General features: G+C 43.8%; 1 protein-coding gene across 1 annotated transcript; it reads left to right on the top strand.

Annotated features, from left to right (window-relative positions):
- The first annotated feature begins 10,017 nt into the window (after positions 1-10,017).
- LOC115200453 (intracellular hyaluronan-binding protein 4) lies at positions 10,018-13,507 on the top strand. The gene is made up of 8 exons (XM_029763545.1): positions 10,018-10,476; positions 11,423-11,564; positions 11,802-11,912; positions 12,002-12,079; positions 12,190-12,276; positions 12,434-12,605; positions 12,737-12,910; positions 13,184-13,507. The coding sequence occupies exons 1-8, from the start codon at positions 10,206-10,208 to the stop codon at positions 13,247-13,249; spliced, it is 1,101 nt and encodes a 366-aa protein (XP_029619405.1). The 5' UTR covers positions 10,018-10,205; the 3' UTR covers positions 13,250-13,507.
- Positions 13,508-14,729: the final 1,222 nt, after the last annotated feature.

The following is a 14,729-nucleotide window of genomic DNA, read 5'->3' as shown; positions in this document are numbered from 1 at the left end:
AAGCCTCTCCCGCGCATACAGCAGCCTATGTTAATATATTACGTTTGTTGGGACGATTTAAAGGGAAAGGGTGAGTCAATGGCGCCAAAGTTACGTAATCAAACCGCCAGAGAGAGAAACGATACTGAAACAAAGGTTGCAGTCAGTCATTTAACCTATGCACTACAGTACAGTTGTTATTACTATATTATTACACTGGGCGTATATAATTAAAGTAATATTTTGAGGAGGAGTATACAGTTTGTCCTATGTAAGAAGACTGGCATTGTAACATTTTAAAAAGATAAAGAAAACCACTGAATCCCTTTACCCTGGATGCATATTGCTCATTGCCTTGTCCTCATCTGTGGACATGTTTTGTGTAAGGGAGGAGTAAATAATTATAGTTCAATAGGTAATGGACTCACCTGTGTGTGTTTGTGTGTGTGTGTGGGTGGGTGGGTGGGTGGGTGTGTGTGTGTGTTTGTGGCCTCATTTTCACTCTTCTGGTTGTGCCTCCTCAGGCCGGGTCCCAATGCATATCATGTTTTTTTGTGATAGAATAGGAGCATCAATTGTGAATGGATGTTGTATGACAAATATTTTTTTATAGCAACTTCGTCTGGAATAAGTGAGATGGTGTCAGGGCTTTCAACATTTTTTTTTGGTTTTTTTTTTTTGGGGGGGGGGGTAAGCATACTATGGCCTCCTCCAAAAGGTTGTGACCTTTATGGGACAGGCACTGACTGTGCTCTCCTATCCAGTATCTGATTCTGATACATGAAATGAGGGTCTGAGAGAAGAACAGAGAGGGAAATGTATTAGAGTGACTGCCCCTGAAATCCAGCAAATCCCTTTGAAAACGGCCTATGTGGTATCAAAATTAGAAAATTGATTACTTTAAAAGGTCAACTGCACTTCCTGATTTGGCCTCATTTTTAATCAACGCTCATTAAAAAAATACCATGACAAAAAAAATACCATACTCATTAAAAAAATGCCATGACAGAATGCAAACGAGAGTTGTCTTAAGGGTGTGGTTTGATGTGGGTGTTTCTTGGGTGTGTCCTTGTCATTCAATCACAACAAATATGTGCAGTAGTGAGTATAGCAAGGTAAGCTAAGCTAGCTTTGCTATGGAGAGTACAACATTTTTAAGTTGAGGACTTCTCCCCTCCTGACTGACTCGTCATCTCAATATGGTCAGCTAATTCAGTTCTATGTGTAGGCCAAAGTCTGCGCTGACCTTGTGTTTAGCTAAGCTGACAGCAGCTTGCTAACCTAGCTTGGTGATAGTTGAAGCTGTCAATCAATTTAACTGATATTTCTGTCAAATCAGTTATGGCATGACAGCAAGAGCCAGTGTCTGGAATGTTTTTCATAAGACACTCGTTCTACAACTTAGTTTCAATGGTCATCACCACATCACCTGAACGCCCATCTGCTAACTGCGGCCTGCTAATCGTTAGCTGTTTTGAGCATATCGGCTGCTATCTGAATAGGTCTATTGGACAATATAACTAGAACTATTTTGCCAATTGGATTGGTCCCCTCTACCACACGGAACCCCACTAATCTACCGACGGAAACGCATGAGGTGGCTAAAAACAGACCTCCATCTTCTGCCAGCTGGCTACCCATGGCCCGGCTAGCTGTCTGAATCGCCGTGACCCCAACCAACCTCACTACTCACTGGACCCTTATGATCACTTGGCTAAGCATGCCTCTCCTTAATGTCAATATGCCTTGTCCATTGCTGTTCTGGTTAGTGTTTATTGGCTTATTTCATTGTAGAGCCTCTAGCCCTGCTCATTATACCTTATCCAACCTTTCAGTTCCACCACCCACACATGCGATGACATCACCTGGTTTCAATGATGTTTCTAGAGACAATATCTCTCTCATCATCACTCAATGCCTAGGTTTACCTCTACTGTATTCACATCCTACCATACCATTGTCTGTACATTATACCTTGAAGCTATTTTATCGCCCCCAGAAACCTGCTCCTTTTACTCTCTGTTCCGGACGTCCTAGACGACCAATTCTCATAGCTTTTAGCCGTACCCTTATCCTACTCCTCCTCTGTTCCTCTGGTGATGTAGAGGTGAATCCAGGCCCTGCAGTGCCTTGCTCCACTCCTATTCCCCAGACGCTCTCTTTTGATGACTTCTGTAATCGTAATAGCCTTGGTTTCATGCATGTTAAGATTAGAAGCCTCCTCACTAAGTTTGTTTTATTCACAGCTTTAGCACACTCCGCCAACCCGGATGTCCAAGCCGTGTCTGAATCCTGGCTTAGGAAGACCACCAAAAACTCTGAAATCTCCATCCCTAACTACAACATTTTCAGACAAGATAAAATGGCCAAAGGGGGCGGTGTTGCAATCTACTGCAGAGATAGCCTGCAGAGTAATGTCCTCCTATCCAGGTCTGTACCCAAATAATTTGAACTTCTACTTTTAAAAATCCACCTCTCTAAAAACAAGTCTCTCACCGTTGCCGCTTGCTATAGACCACCCTCTGCCCCCAGCTGTGCTCTGGACACCATATGTGAACTGATTGCCCCCATCTATCTTCAGAGCTCGTGCTGCTAGGTGACCTAAACTGGGACATGCTTAACACCCCAGCCACCCTACAATCTAAGCTTGATGCCCTCAATCTCACACAAATTATCAATGAACCTACCAGGTACAACCCCAAAGCCGTAAACACGGGCACCCTCATAGATATCATCCTAACCAACTTGCCCTCTAAATACACCTCTGCTGTTTTCAACCAAGATCTCGGCGATCACTGCCTCATTGCCTGCATCCGTAATGGGTCAGCGGTCAAACCTCCACTCATCCACTCATCACTGTCAAACGCTCCCTGAAACACTTCAGCGAGCAGGCCTTTCTAATCGACCTGGCTCGGGTATCCTGGAAGGATACTGACCTCATCCCGTCAGTAGAGGATGCCTGGTTATTTTTTTTAAATGCCTTCCTCACCATCTTAAATAAGCATGCCCCATTCAAGAAATGTAGAACCAGGAACAGATATAGCCCTTGGTTCTCTCCAGACCTGACTGCCCTTAACCAACACAACAACATCCTGTGGCGTTCTGCATTAGCATCAAACAGCCCCCGTGATATGCAACTTTTCAGGGAAGTTAGAAACCAATATACACAGGCAGTTAGAAAAGCCAAGGCTAGCTTTTTCAAGCAGAAATTTGCTTCCTGCAACACAAACTCCAAAAAGTTCTGGGACACTGTAAAGTCCATGGAGAATAAGAGCACCTCCTCCCAACTGCCCACTGCACTGAGGATAGGAAACTCTTATCACCACCGATAAATCCACTATAATTGAGAATTTCAATAAGCATTTTTCTACGGCTGGCCATTCTTTCCACCTGGCTACCCCTACCCCGGTCAACAGCACTGCACTCCCTACAGCAACTTGCCCAAGCCTTCCCCATTTCTCCTTCTCCCAAATCCAGTCAGATGATGTTCTGAAAGAGCTGCAAAATCTGGACCCCTACAAATCAGCCGGGCTAGACAATCTGGACCCTTTCTTTCTAAAATTATCTGCCGAAATTGTTGCAACCCCTATTACTAGCCTGTTCAACCTCTCTTTCGTGTCGTCTGAGATTCCCAAAGATTGGAAAGCAGCTGCGGTCATCCCCCTCTTTAAAGGGGGGATACTCTTTACCCAAACTGCTACAGACCTATATCTATCCTACCCTGCCTTTCTAAGGTCTTCGAAAGCCAAGTTAACAAACAGATTACCGACCATTTCGAATCCCACCGTACCTTCTCCGCTATGCAATCTGGTTTCAGAGCTGGTCATGGGTGCACTTCAGCCACGCTCAAGGTCCTAAACGATATCTTAACCGCCATCGATAAGAAACAATACTGTGCAGCCGTATTCATTGACCTGGCCAAGGCTTTCGACTCCGTCAATCACCACATCATCATCGGCAGACTCAACTGCCTTGGTTTCTCAAATGATTGCCTCGCCTGGTTCACCAACTATTTCTCTGATAGAATTCAGTGTGTCAAATCGGAGGGCCTGTTGTCCAGGCCTCTGGCAGTCTCTATGGGGCTTCCACAGGGTTCAATTCTTGGGCCGACGCTCTTCTCTCTATACATCAATGATGTCACTTTTGCTGCTGATGATTCTCTGATCCACCTCTACGCAGACGACACCATTCTGTATACTTCTGGCCCTTCTTTGGATACTGTGTTAACAACCCTCCAGACGAGTTTCAATGCCATACAACTCTCCTTCAGTGGCCTCCAACTGCTCTTAAATACAAGTAAAACTAAATGCATGCTCTTCAACCGATCGCTGCCTGCACCTGCCCGCCCGTCCAGTATCACTACTCTGGACGGTTCTGACTTAGAATATGTGGACAACTACAAATACCTAGGTGTCTGGCTAGACTGTAAACTCTCCTTCCAGACTCACATCAAACATCTCCAATCCAAAGTTAAATCTAGAATTGGCTTCCTATTTCGCAACAAAGCATCCTTCACTCATGCTGCCAAACATACCCTCGTAAAACTGACCATCCTACCGATCCTCGACTTCGGCGATGTCATTTACAAAACAGCCTCCAATACCCTACTCAATAAATTGGATGCAGTCTATCACAGAGCCATCCGTTTTGTCACCAAAGCCCCATATACTACCCACCACTGCAACCTGTACGCTCTTGTTGGCTGGCCCTCGCTTCATACTCGTCGCCAAACCCACTGGCTCCAGGTCATCTACAAGACCCTGCTAGGTAAAGTCCCCCCTTATATCAGCTCGCTGGTCACCATAGCAGCACCCACCCGTAGCACGCGCTCCAGCACGTATATCTCACTGGTCACCCCCAAAGCCAATTCCTCCTTTGGCCGCCTCTCCTTCCAGTTCTCTGCTGCCAATGACTGGAACGAACTACAAAAATCTCTGAAACTGGAAACACTTATCTCCCTCTCTAGCTTTAAGCACCATCTGTCAGAGCAGCTCACAGATCACCGCACCTGTACATAGCCCATCTATAAATAGCCCAAACAACTACCTCTTCCCCTACTGTATTTATTTATTTTGCTCCTTTGCACCCCAGTATTTCTTCTTTGCACATTCATCCATTGCAAATCTACCATTCCAGTGTTTTACTTGCTATATTGTATTTACTTCGCCACCATATTTATTTAGCTCCTTTGCACCCCAGTATTTCTACTTTGCACATTCATCCACTTCAAATCTACCATTCCAGGTGTTTTACTGGCTATTTTGTATTTACTTCGCCACCATGGCCTATTTATTGCCTTTACCTCCCTTATCTCACCTCATTTGCTCACATTGTATATAGACGTATTTTTCTACTATATTATTGACTATGTTTCTTTTACTCCATGTGTAACTCTGTGTTGTTGTATGTGTCGAACTGCTTTGCTTTGTCTTGGCCAGGTCGCAGTTGTAAATGAGAACTTGTTCTCAACTTGCCTACCTGGTTAAATAAAGGTGAAATAAATTAAATAAAATGTAAATACATTTTATTGTGGAAACAATATTAATTACTGCAAGTTGAATGCCCGTGCATGGTCTTCAGTCAGCTCAGCTTTCCAACAACACAATATTCTATAACTGGCTAGTTTTGTCCCTTCTCGTCTCTCCTTATGTCCACTGTTAGATCTTTCCTGGGAGACTAATCCCAGAACTAATATCCCTGTACAAACATCACCCAGCTTGAGTGTAGATACATCAACAAAAAGAACGATGGATTTGTTTGTCTTACAAAGACAAAACATTTTCTGCTGTAAATATCATATTGATCTGCTTATAACAACTGTATGCCTACACTTCACCTAACAAATCAAAATCAGTTGTGTGTAGAGTACAACTTCAGCAGTTTAATCAGAACTAGAATGTCATTTCTATTTATATCTTCTATTTGCCCAAATCTAAGGATTTGGCTGTCTAACACACTGACATGCACAGCTCTCTTGGGTAAGGTTCTGTCTTCAAGTCTCCAGTGGGTGATGAAGTCCCTTCCATCTATATAATATATTACAGGTTATAGTCAGGTGGCAGGAGGTCTGGAGTGTATAACATCCTGGATATGACAGAGTTTGCCTCATGGGTAAATAATTACAGGCAGATGTGCGATGCAGAAGGATGGCACTCTTCTTGCACAGAGTAACCTACAGAGTAATATTAAAATAATTCAATTGCTGAACTTACTTTTTCCACATTACTTTTTCCACAGCCGTATTTAATGTAACAACTTACTTTTTCCACATTAAAGCCCCCCCCATCAATCTACACACAGTACCCCATAATGACAAAGTAAAAATCAGATTTAGATATTTTAGCAAATTTATTGAAAATAAAATTCTGAAATAACACATTTCATAAGTATTCAGACCTTTAACTCAGTACTTTGTTGAAGCACCTTTGGCAGCGATTACAGCCTCAAATCTTCTTGGGTATGACGCTACAAGCTTGACACACCTGTATTTTGGTAGTTTCTCCCATTCTTCTCTGTAGATCCTCTCAAGCTCTGTCAGGTTGGATGGGGAGCGTTGCTGCACAGCTATTTTCTGGTCTCTCCAGAGATGTTCAAGTCCGGGCTCTGGCTGGGCCAATCAATGACATTCAGAGACTTGTTCCGAAGCCACACTTGCATTTTCTTGTGTTGTCCTGTTGGAAGGTGAACTTTTGCCACAGCCTGAGGTCCTGAGCACTCTGGAGCAAGATTTCATCAAGGATCTCTCTGTACTTTGCTCCGTTCATCTTGGCCTCAATCCTCAATAGTCTCCCAGTCCTTGCCACTGAAAAACATCCCCACAGCATAATGCTGCCACCATGCTTCACCGTAGGGATGAGGCCAGGTTTCCTCCAGACGTGACTCTTGGTATTCAGGCCAAAGAGTTCAGTCTTGGTTTCATCAGACCAGAGAATCTTGTTTCTCATGATCTGAGAGTCTTTAGGTGCCATTTGGCATCTCCAAGCTGGCTGTCATGTGCCTTTTACTAAGGAGTGGCTTCCCTCCGGTCACTACCATAAAGGCCTGATTGATTGAGTGCTGCAGAGACGGTTGATCTTCTGGAAGGTTCTCCCATCTCCACAGAGGAACTCTGGAGCTCTCTCAAAGTGACCATTGGGTTCATGGTCACCTCCTTGACCGAGGCCTTTCTCCCGCAATTGCTCAGTTTGGCCGGGTGGCCAGCTCTAGGAAGTGTTTTAGTGGTTCCAAACTTCTTCCATTTAAGAATGATGGAGGCCACTTTGTTCTTGCGGACTTTCAATGCTGCATTTTTGGAGGTCGCTAAACCATTGCAATCACATTGGTGGACATGTCATGATACCCACCTTTGCTCCTTCTGGTAGGTCCAGGCATCCGTTCATGACCAAGGGATCAGTCTGACACCCACAGCGTTGTACGAGATCTTCAGTTTCTTGGCAATTTCTCACATGAAATAGCCTTCATTTCTCAGAACAAGAATAGACTGATGAGTTTCAGCAGAAAGATCTTTGTTTCTGGCCATTTTGAGCCTCTAATCGAACCCACAAATTCTGACGCTCCAGATACTCAACTAGTCTAAAGGACAGTTTCATCGCTTCTTTAATCAGCACAACAGTTTTCAGCTGTGCTAACATCATTGCAAAAGGGTTTTCTAATGATCAATTAGCCTTTTAAAATAATACACTTGGATTAGCTAACACAGCATGCCATTGGAACACAGGAGTGATGGTTGCTGATAAAGGGCCTCTGTAGATATTCCATTCAAAATCAGCCGTTTCCAGCTACAATAGTGATTTACAACATTAACAATGTCTACACTGTATTTCTGATCAATTTGATGTTATTTTAATGTACCAAAAAAAAACACAGTTTCAAAAACACAGTTTCTAAGTGACCCCAAACTTTTGAACAGTAGTGTAGGCTACAGTCCACTTGTCATTTCAGCCACAAATGGTGGGGAAATGTTATGAAAATCTAGACATGGTGTAACAGGTGCAGAACGTTATTCCTCAGTTTGCCATTGTTTGCCCTTTTATTGCTGGAGTTTTGATAAGAAGGCCCAGGCCTTTAAGCACATGACTACTTACAACATAAACTCAGCCAAAAAATAAACGTCCTCTCACTGTCAAAATGCGTTTATTTTGCAGCAAACTTAACATGTGTAAATATTTGTATGAACATAACAAGATTCAACAACTGAGAAATAAACTGAACAAGTTCCACAGACGTGACAAACAGAAATTGAATAATGTGTCCCTGACACATTATTCAATGAATAATGTGTCCCTGGGGGGGTCAAAATCAAAAGTAACAGTCAGTATCTGGTGTGGCCACAGGCTGCATTAAGTACTGCAGTACATCTCCTCCTCATGGACTGCACCAGATTTGCCAGTTCTTGTTGTGAGATGTTACCCCACTCTTCCACCAAGGCACCTGCAATATCCTGGACATTTCTGGGGGGAAATGGCCCTAGCCCTCACCCTCCGATCCAACAGGTCCCAGATGTGTTCAATGGGATTGAGATCCGGGCTCTTCGCGGGCCATGGCAGAACACTGACATTCCGGTCTTGCAGGAAATTGCGCACAGAACGAGCAGTATGGCTGGTGGCATTGTCATGCTGGAGGGTCATGTCAGGATGAGCCTGCAGGAAGGGTACCACATGAGGGAGGAAGATATCTTCCCTGTAACGCATAGCGTTGAGATTGCCTGCAATGACAACAAGCTCAGGCCGATGATGCTGTTACATACCACCCCAGACCATGACGGACCCTCCACCTCCAAATTGATCCCGCTCCACATTACAGGCCTCGGTGTTCCTCTGTGATAAACGCGAATCCGACCATCACCCTTGGTGAGACAAAACCGCGACTCGTCAGTGAAGAGCACCTTTTGCCAGTCCTGTCTGGTCCAGCGACAGTGGGTTTGTGCCCATGGGCGAAGTTGTTGCCGGTGATGTCTGGTAAGGACCTACCTTACAATAGGCCTACAAGCCCTCAGTCCAGCCTCTCTCAGCCTATTGCGGACAGTCTGAGCACTGATGGAGGGATTGTGCGTTCCTGGTGTAACTCGGGCAGTTGTTGTTGCCATCCTGTACCTGTCCCGCAGGTGTGATGTTCGGATGTACCGATCCTGTACAGGTGTTGTTACAAGTGGTCTGCCACTGCGAGGATGATCAGCTATCCGTCCTGTCTCCCTGTAGTGCTGTCTTAGGCATCTCACAGTATGGTCATTGCAATTTATTGCCCTGGCCACATCTGCAGTCCTCATGCCTCCTTGCAGCATGCCTAAGGCACGTTCACACAGATGAGCAGGGACCCTGGGCATCTTTCTTTTGGTGTTTTTTCAGAGTCAGTAGAAAGGCCTCTTTATTGTCCTACGTTTTCATAACTGTGACCTTAATTGCCTACTGTCTGTTAGCTGTTAGTGTCTTAACAACCGTTACACAGGTGCATGTTCATTAATTGTTTATGGTTCATTAAACAAGCATGGGAAACAGTGTTTAAACCTTTTACAATGAAGATCTGTGAAGTTATTTAGATTTTTACGAATTATCTTTGAAAGACAGGGTCCTGAAAAAGGGACGTTTCTTTTTTTGCTGAGTTTATGTGCTCTAATCCAGGGTTCCCCAAACTCTGTCCTTTGGCCTCCCTGGCACATTTCGTTTTTTGCCATAGCATTACACAGCTGATTCAAATAATCAAAGCTTGATGATGAGTTGGTTATTTGAATCAGCTGTGTAGTCCTTGGGTAAAAACCAAAATGTTGCATCTGGGGGCCCAGGACCGACTTTGGACAACACAGTGACTATGACACTACTGTCATCAATATGTCCACTCCTATTTATAGTTTATCTCATGATCTTGATAAAACAACTTTTGTTGTGTTGTCATCATGAGATAAATAATTCGTAATCTCCACAAAATAATTATTTGATTCTTGTCCTCTCCGGACTTTCTTGATAAATAGAGATGGTTGTAAAAAAGAAAACTTCTCCTTTAAGCGTCATGAATATTAAACAGACATGGGCGAGGTCTCTTGTAGTTCCCCACGTGAAACCATTTAAAACTCACGACCAAACTATATGCCTCTACTAGGTGTTTAGCAAGTTCATGTAAGATGCACGTTATACCTTAACAACGTGTGGGTTGACTTCAGCAGTTTAACTATATTCGCTACTTTATGAGTACTGTGTGGTAGCCAAGTTAGCTTATGAGCAAGCTACATTTCCATGGCTTTGAAGTTGATTGGCGTTTCCGAAAATGCAGCAATGCTCCCCGACGACTACGGTTGTGTGGTGGCGAATCGTTTCTGTCAGCTTGTGGATGACGAGGCCGACCCGTTTGACTGTATAAAACAGGCCGAGGTACAGAAGGAGAAGAAAAAGAAAGCAAACCAAATGACAGTGAAGCCTAAAAAACCTGGACAGAAGGAGTCCCAGAGAGATAGGCGGGTCCCCGTTTTAGCCGACAGAGAAGACAACCTGCCAAGAAATGAAACAGGCAGGTGGCCAGTTTACTAGGCTAGCTAGCAAAGTTAGCTAATGGCTGGCACTGCCTAATTGGCTAGCTAATGAAAGCGCTTGCGTCTGTTCTGTCAAAGTGAAATTGTGTGTAGTGCACATGGATTCATTTAATGAAATGGTTACTAGCTAGACACCAAAGAAAGTACTTGGTAAAGCCTGGTTCGGACTTCTTTCACGTCAATGAAGATGAGGGAAAGGATGCCTCTGCAGCAGACTAGAGATGCACCCTACTGCAAGTCTCTTCTGTCGTATGGTTGGGATGTGTATAATGTGTAAGGTTCCAACAGGAATCTGTTCCAAAAACTTCGTCAAGTACAAGGTTGCCAACAAGCAAGTACACAAAGTAGCACGATCAATTCAACTAGCTGCCGAATAGGTATCAATTCACCACGTAGCTTATTCTTAATGTTTGTCCGTAGGCAACCAGAGTGAGGACAGACATTTTTCAGAATAAACGTGGTGAGTGAAAATTATGAAATGGCACACTCCTTACCCGGTATCTTATCCGGCCGCTTTACAACTTTGTATGCGTTTGTCGGCAACCTGGTTATTTACGAAGTTTAATAAAACAGATTCCTGTTGGACCGTTCCACTAGTTATACTCACCCGTATGGTTGCATAGAGGGCGCTATGATTCAACCCTGAAAATAACTTAATTCTACTGCGTAATTCTGGCTGTCAGGCCAGCCTCGTCCTAGTTCTAAATTGTGTAAGTCCAGCTTTCATTTGATTAGGTGCTTTCAGCACTGTGCCCGCCAATGTCATTTAGAATCAGTGGCAGAACAAATGGGTGTTTCAGTAGACTATATATATATATATATGAATACAATGTTGTCCACTCAGAAACGTGTCTCCAGTAAATTTGCGTTCTCTAGATGATGGTTGCATGACAATTTTGACTCCATCTCAATCTCTGTTTTCAGGTGGTAAGTGTTCTGCCCGAGGGGGCGTGGTCCAGAATGAGAGCAGAGGGGTGGTGGAGGCTGAGAGGGGCGCAAGGCGAGGTGTCCTTGGGGAACGCAGGACCAACCAAGAGGAACACCCACCGGAGTACTCCATCCAGAAGTAGGTCCCCTTTCTGTAGAGACGTGACAAATGGAACATTCTCTCCTTCCATCGCCTTCCTGGTGTGTGGCTATCCTATGAGCTTGGCCGAAGAAGCCTAAAATGTTTGACACTGCAAATGCCATGCTCAAATTAAGTTTTATTTCATTACTTTGTAAAAAATAATAAAATTTAAAAAAATGGTCTCATATGGCCATCATTAGGACTTTGATTAACTTTCTTTTATGTTCTCCCCAGGCCAGCTTATTATGCTTATGGCCAAGTTCAAGGTGGTGGCTACAGAAACATGGATACTACCGGTAGCTTCAACCTGAGGGGCAAGAGAGAATATGAACGCCACAGTGGAACGTGAGTGTTTATCAATGTTGCAAATGAGACTTGTGTGAAAGTAGTGTCATTGTTTACCACATGGTAAATGTGAAGTTCTTGTCTTTCAGAGGCATCTCCCTTGAGGAGAAGAGAGGAGGACGTGTGGTCTGGAACAGGGGCTGTGTTCAAGACCCTATTTCCACGGGGTGAGTTTCCTACCACATGGTGAAGTTACAATGGTAAACCTGTTATTGATTATTTTACATTATAAATCCTAGCGATGGATGGTTTAGCCTGGTTATGATCTTATCTATAGTGATGTAGGGGTGAATGTGAAGCCTGATGCAGGAGGCATCCCACCTGAGGCCGGCCAACAGCCAGCAGAGATGGCGGGAGAGAATCAGTGAGTCACTGCACATTGGGGGGGGGGAATGCAACGCATGCCCTCCACCACATCTCAACTTTTGGGGGTGATAACATTAATAGGTACTGGGAAGATGCACAGTGCAACTAGTTACTTTTTTTTTATCAGTTTCATTTATCCCTGCCATTCATCACAGCCTATCAGAGGTGGAGGGGGATGTGGTGGTCCAAGTGGACATGGAGATGTCTCTGGACGAGTGGAAGGCCCTGCAGGAGCGGAGTCGCCCCAAGGCGGAGTTTAACCTCCGTAAGCTGGACTGCAAGGTGCCCTCCAAGGCCAGAGTAATACACAAGTCCAAACGCATTGAGGTGAGGGACCCCTTCAGATTAGAGCTGTGGAGCTTGACCTTTGGCAGGACCCATACATTCATAAGCAATTTGGCACTTATTTGTGTTAAAGTTGATGTGTTTCTGTCTACATTTGGCATTTCCTCCCCTAGAACTTGAAGGCGGAGTCTGTGGAGGAACAGGAAGAGGACTGCCACTTCCCCAGTCTGCGCAGGTCTGCCAATGACATCACTTCCCACTTGGAGTTCAACTTTGGCAGCCTGCTGCGCCCCAGTCGAGGGGGGAGGGGACAAGGCAGGGGGGAGAGAGGGGGGATGACTGAAAGGGTAGGTCTTCTCTCCTTTAGACAAGATGCTGGAAACCACTACATTAGGGCAGGGGGTTTTATGAGTTCTATACAGACCAGTTTAATTTTGACGTGAATGCTGCCGGCAACTGTTTGATTATTTCCTGGTAGAAACATGTTTTTTATTAAATACAATGACTGATTACGTTTAGAAATAATCTGACCATTTTGTTAGGTGAGAACTTATTTCAGATGCATGAAAAAATGTATCCTATCCCCACTTGTAGTAATGTCCTGTTGTGCTTCTTTCCAGGCTTATATCCTAGCCCCAAACCCAGAAGACCCTGATGACTTCCCTGCATTGGCTGTGGGGAGATAAATATGGTGATTAACCTAATACATTTTTGGGAACTTATACATAGTGTGCCTTTTTTTTTTTTTTATAGCCTTGAGATTAATTATATTATAAAGGATTCCCTGTTTACATTTGCCTCTGGTGAAATGGGTTGCTCTCTAATCTAAGCACTGTTTGGTTTGTTGCTATGCCAACACACTGGTCTTGTGTTCATTTGTTATTTCTCCTGGCTTGTGTTCTGACTGAAGCAATGTTCAATAAGACCTGTGACAAATGCACTGATGGCTTGTGTCTTGTCTTACTCTGTTCCTCTTAAGAACGCAACAGCCGAACAGTGAGGTTGGCTTGCACAGTGGGTGTCCTGCCCCAGACAGAATATTGGCAGTCCATTTTCTTATAATTTTCTAGTGATTCTACATTTTCAATAGCCACTTAGACACCCAGTTGGTGTGATCTACTGCGAACGGCTGACTCAAGTGTGTAAAGTACAAGACAGTCTTACCAGTTAGGGGTGTTCTGTGGTGACTAATGTACAGCTGCAGACTGAATGTTCAGAACCTTCACAGCACACACTACAAACATGAACAATTCTCTCCTGTGATCAGCAACTATCTACCTGTTTTCTGCTTTCATCTAGCACAATTAAGTGTATAAGACTCAAGTACAATGCTTGGAAAACCATGAATGGCACTAGTAAGGGGTGTCCAACAGAGCTCAGTTTGTCACATGTAATTTAGAGACTAATTAAGACAATGGTGAGTACAAGTGGTGGGATTTATTTTTTTTAAAGCTGCTATACTCCATGTGCATGATAGTCACGAACGAGGTGTCCCTTTAGGACTTTATTTTTTAAAATAATTATCTGATAGTATGGTTCATGAGTACAAAAATATTTACAAAGTACAAATCAAATGTTTTCAGTATATCAAATGTGACTTATTTACAGTTAAGTACAGCATCTCAACAAAAATACAGATGAGAAGCTTCACTGGGTAAAAGGGCATAGAAATGCAGGCAAACCAGATTCGGGGTGGCATTGTAGTTACATTTCTATATGCAACATTCAGAAAGATGCCCTCTTGAACAAGAAATTGCTTACCGGTAGCTCTTCAACTTCTCATCTACAAAACACTTCTAAGCAACTGGGCATGAAATTATCCTTATCAAAGGTTACATTTGAGTGGTGCTCTGAAGGACCTTTGTCAACAAACAAATAAGACATGTTAGTCTGACAGTTCAGGATTGCTGTGGCAACTTTCAACATAAACAAGCAGGCAACGCTTATGTACAGGTAACTTCCAAAATAAAGGAACCTCGTGTTTTATAGGGCCACCCAAATGCCGTCAATGTGCCTGTGCATAGATTCTACAACAGTGGACCTGGTGACAGACGCACACGCTCCGCTGAGACCCCTCTTTCAAAGTCATGAATCTAAGCATTATGGGATGTTAATTGCCTAATTAACTCAAACTTGAGGTGTGTACTACGTACCTGGTTTGAGGAG

This window comes from Salmo trutta, chromosome 9 (genome assembly GCF_901001165.1).
Source record: "Salmo trutta chromosome 9, fSalTru1.1, whole genome shotgun sequence".
In the NCBI taxonomy this organism is placed as follows: Eukaryota; Metazoa; Chordata; class Actinopteri; order Salmoniformes; family Salmonidae; genus Salmo; species Salmo trutta.
This window is presented reverse-complemented; position numbering and strand designations above follow the sequence as displayed.

Bases quoted from the DNA above. Each gene is read 5' to 3' on its own strand.
- LOC115200453 (XM_029763545.1), top strand. From the start codon at position 10,206: ATGGCTTTGAAGTTGATTGGCGTTTCCGAAAATGCAGCAATGCTCCCC. The intron at 11,565-11,801 runs GTAGGTCCCCTT...TGTTCTCCCCAG, and splicing joins CCGGAGTACTCCATCCAGAA to GCCAGCTTATTATGCTTATG. The intron at 12,080-12,189 runs GTGAGTTTCCTA...TCTTATCTATAG, and splicing joins CAAGACCCTATTTCCACGGG to TGATGTAGGGGTGAATGTGA.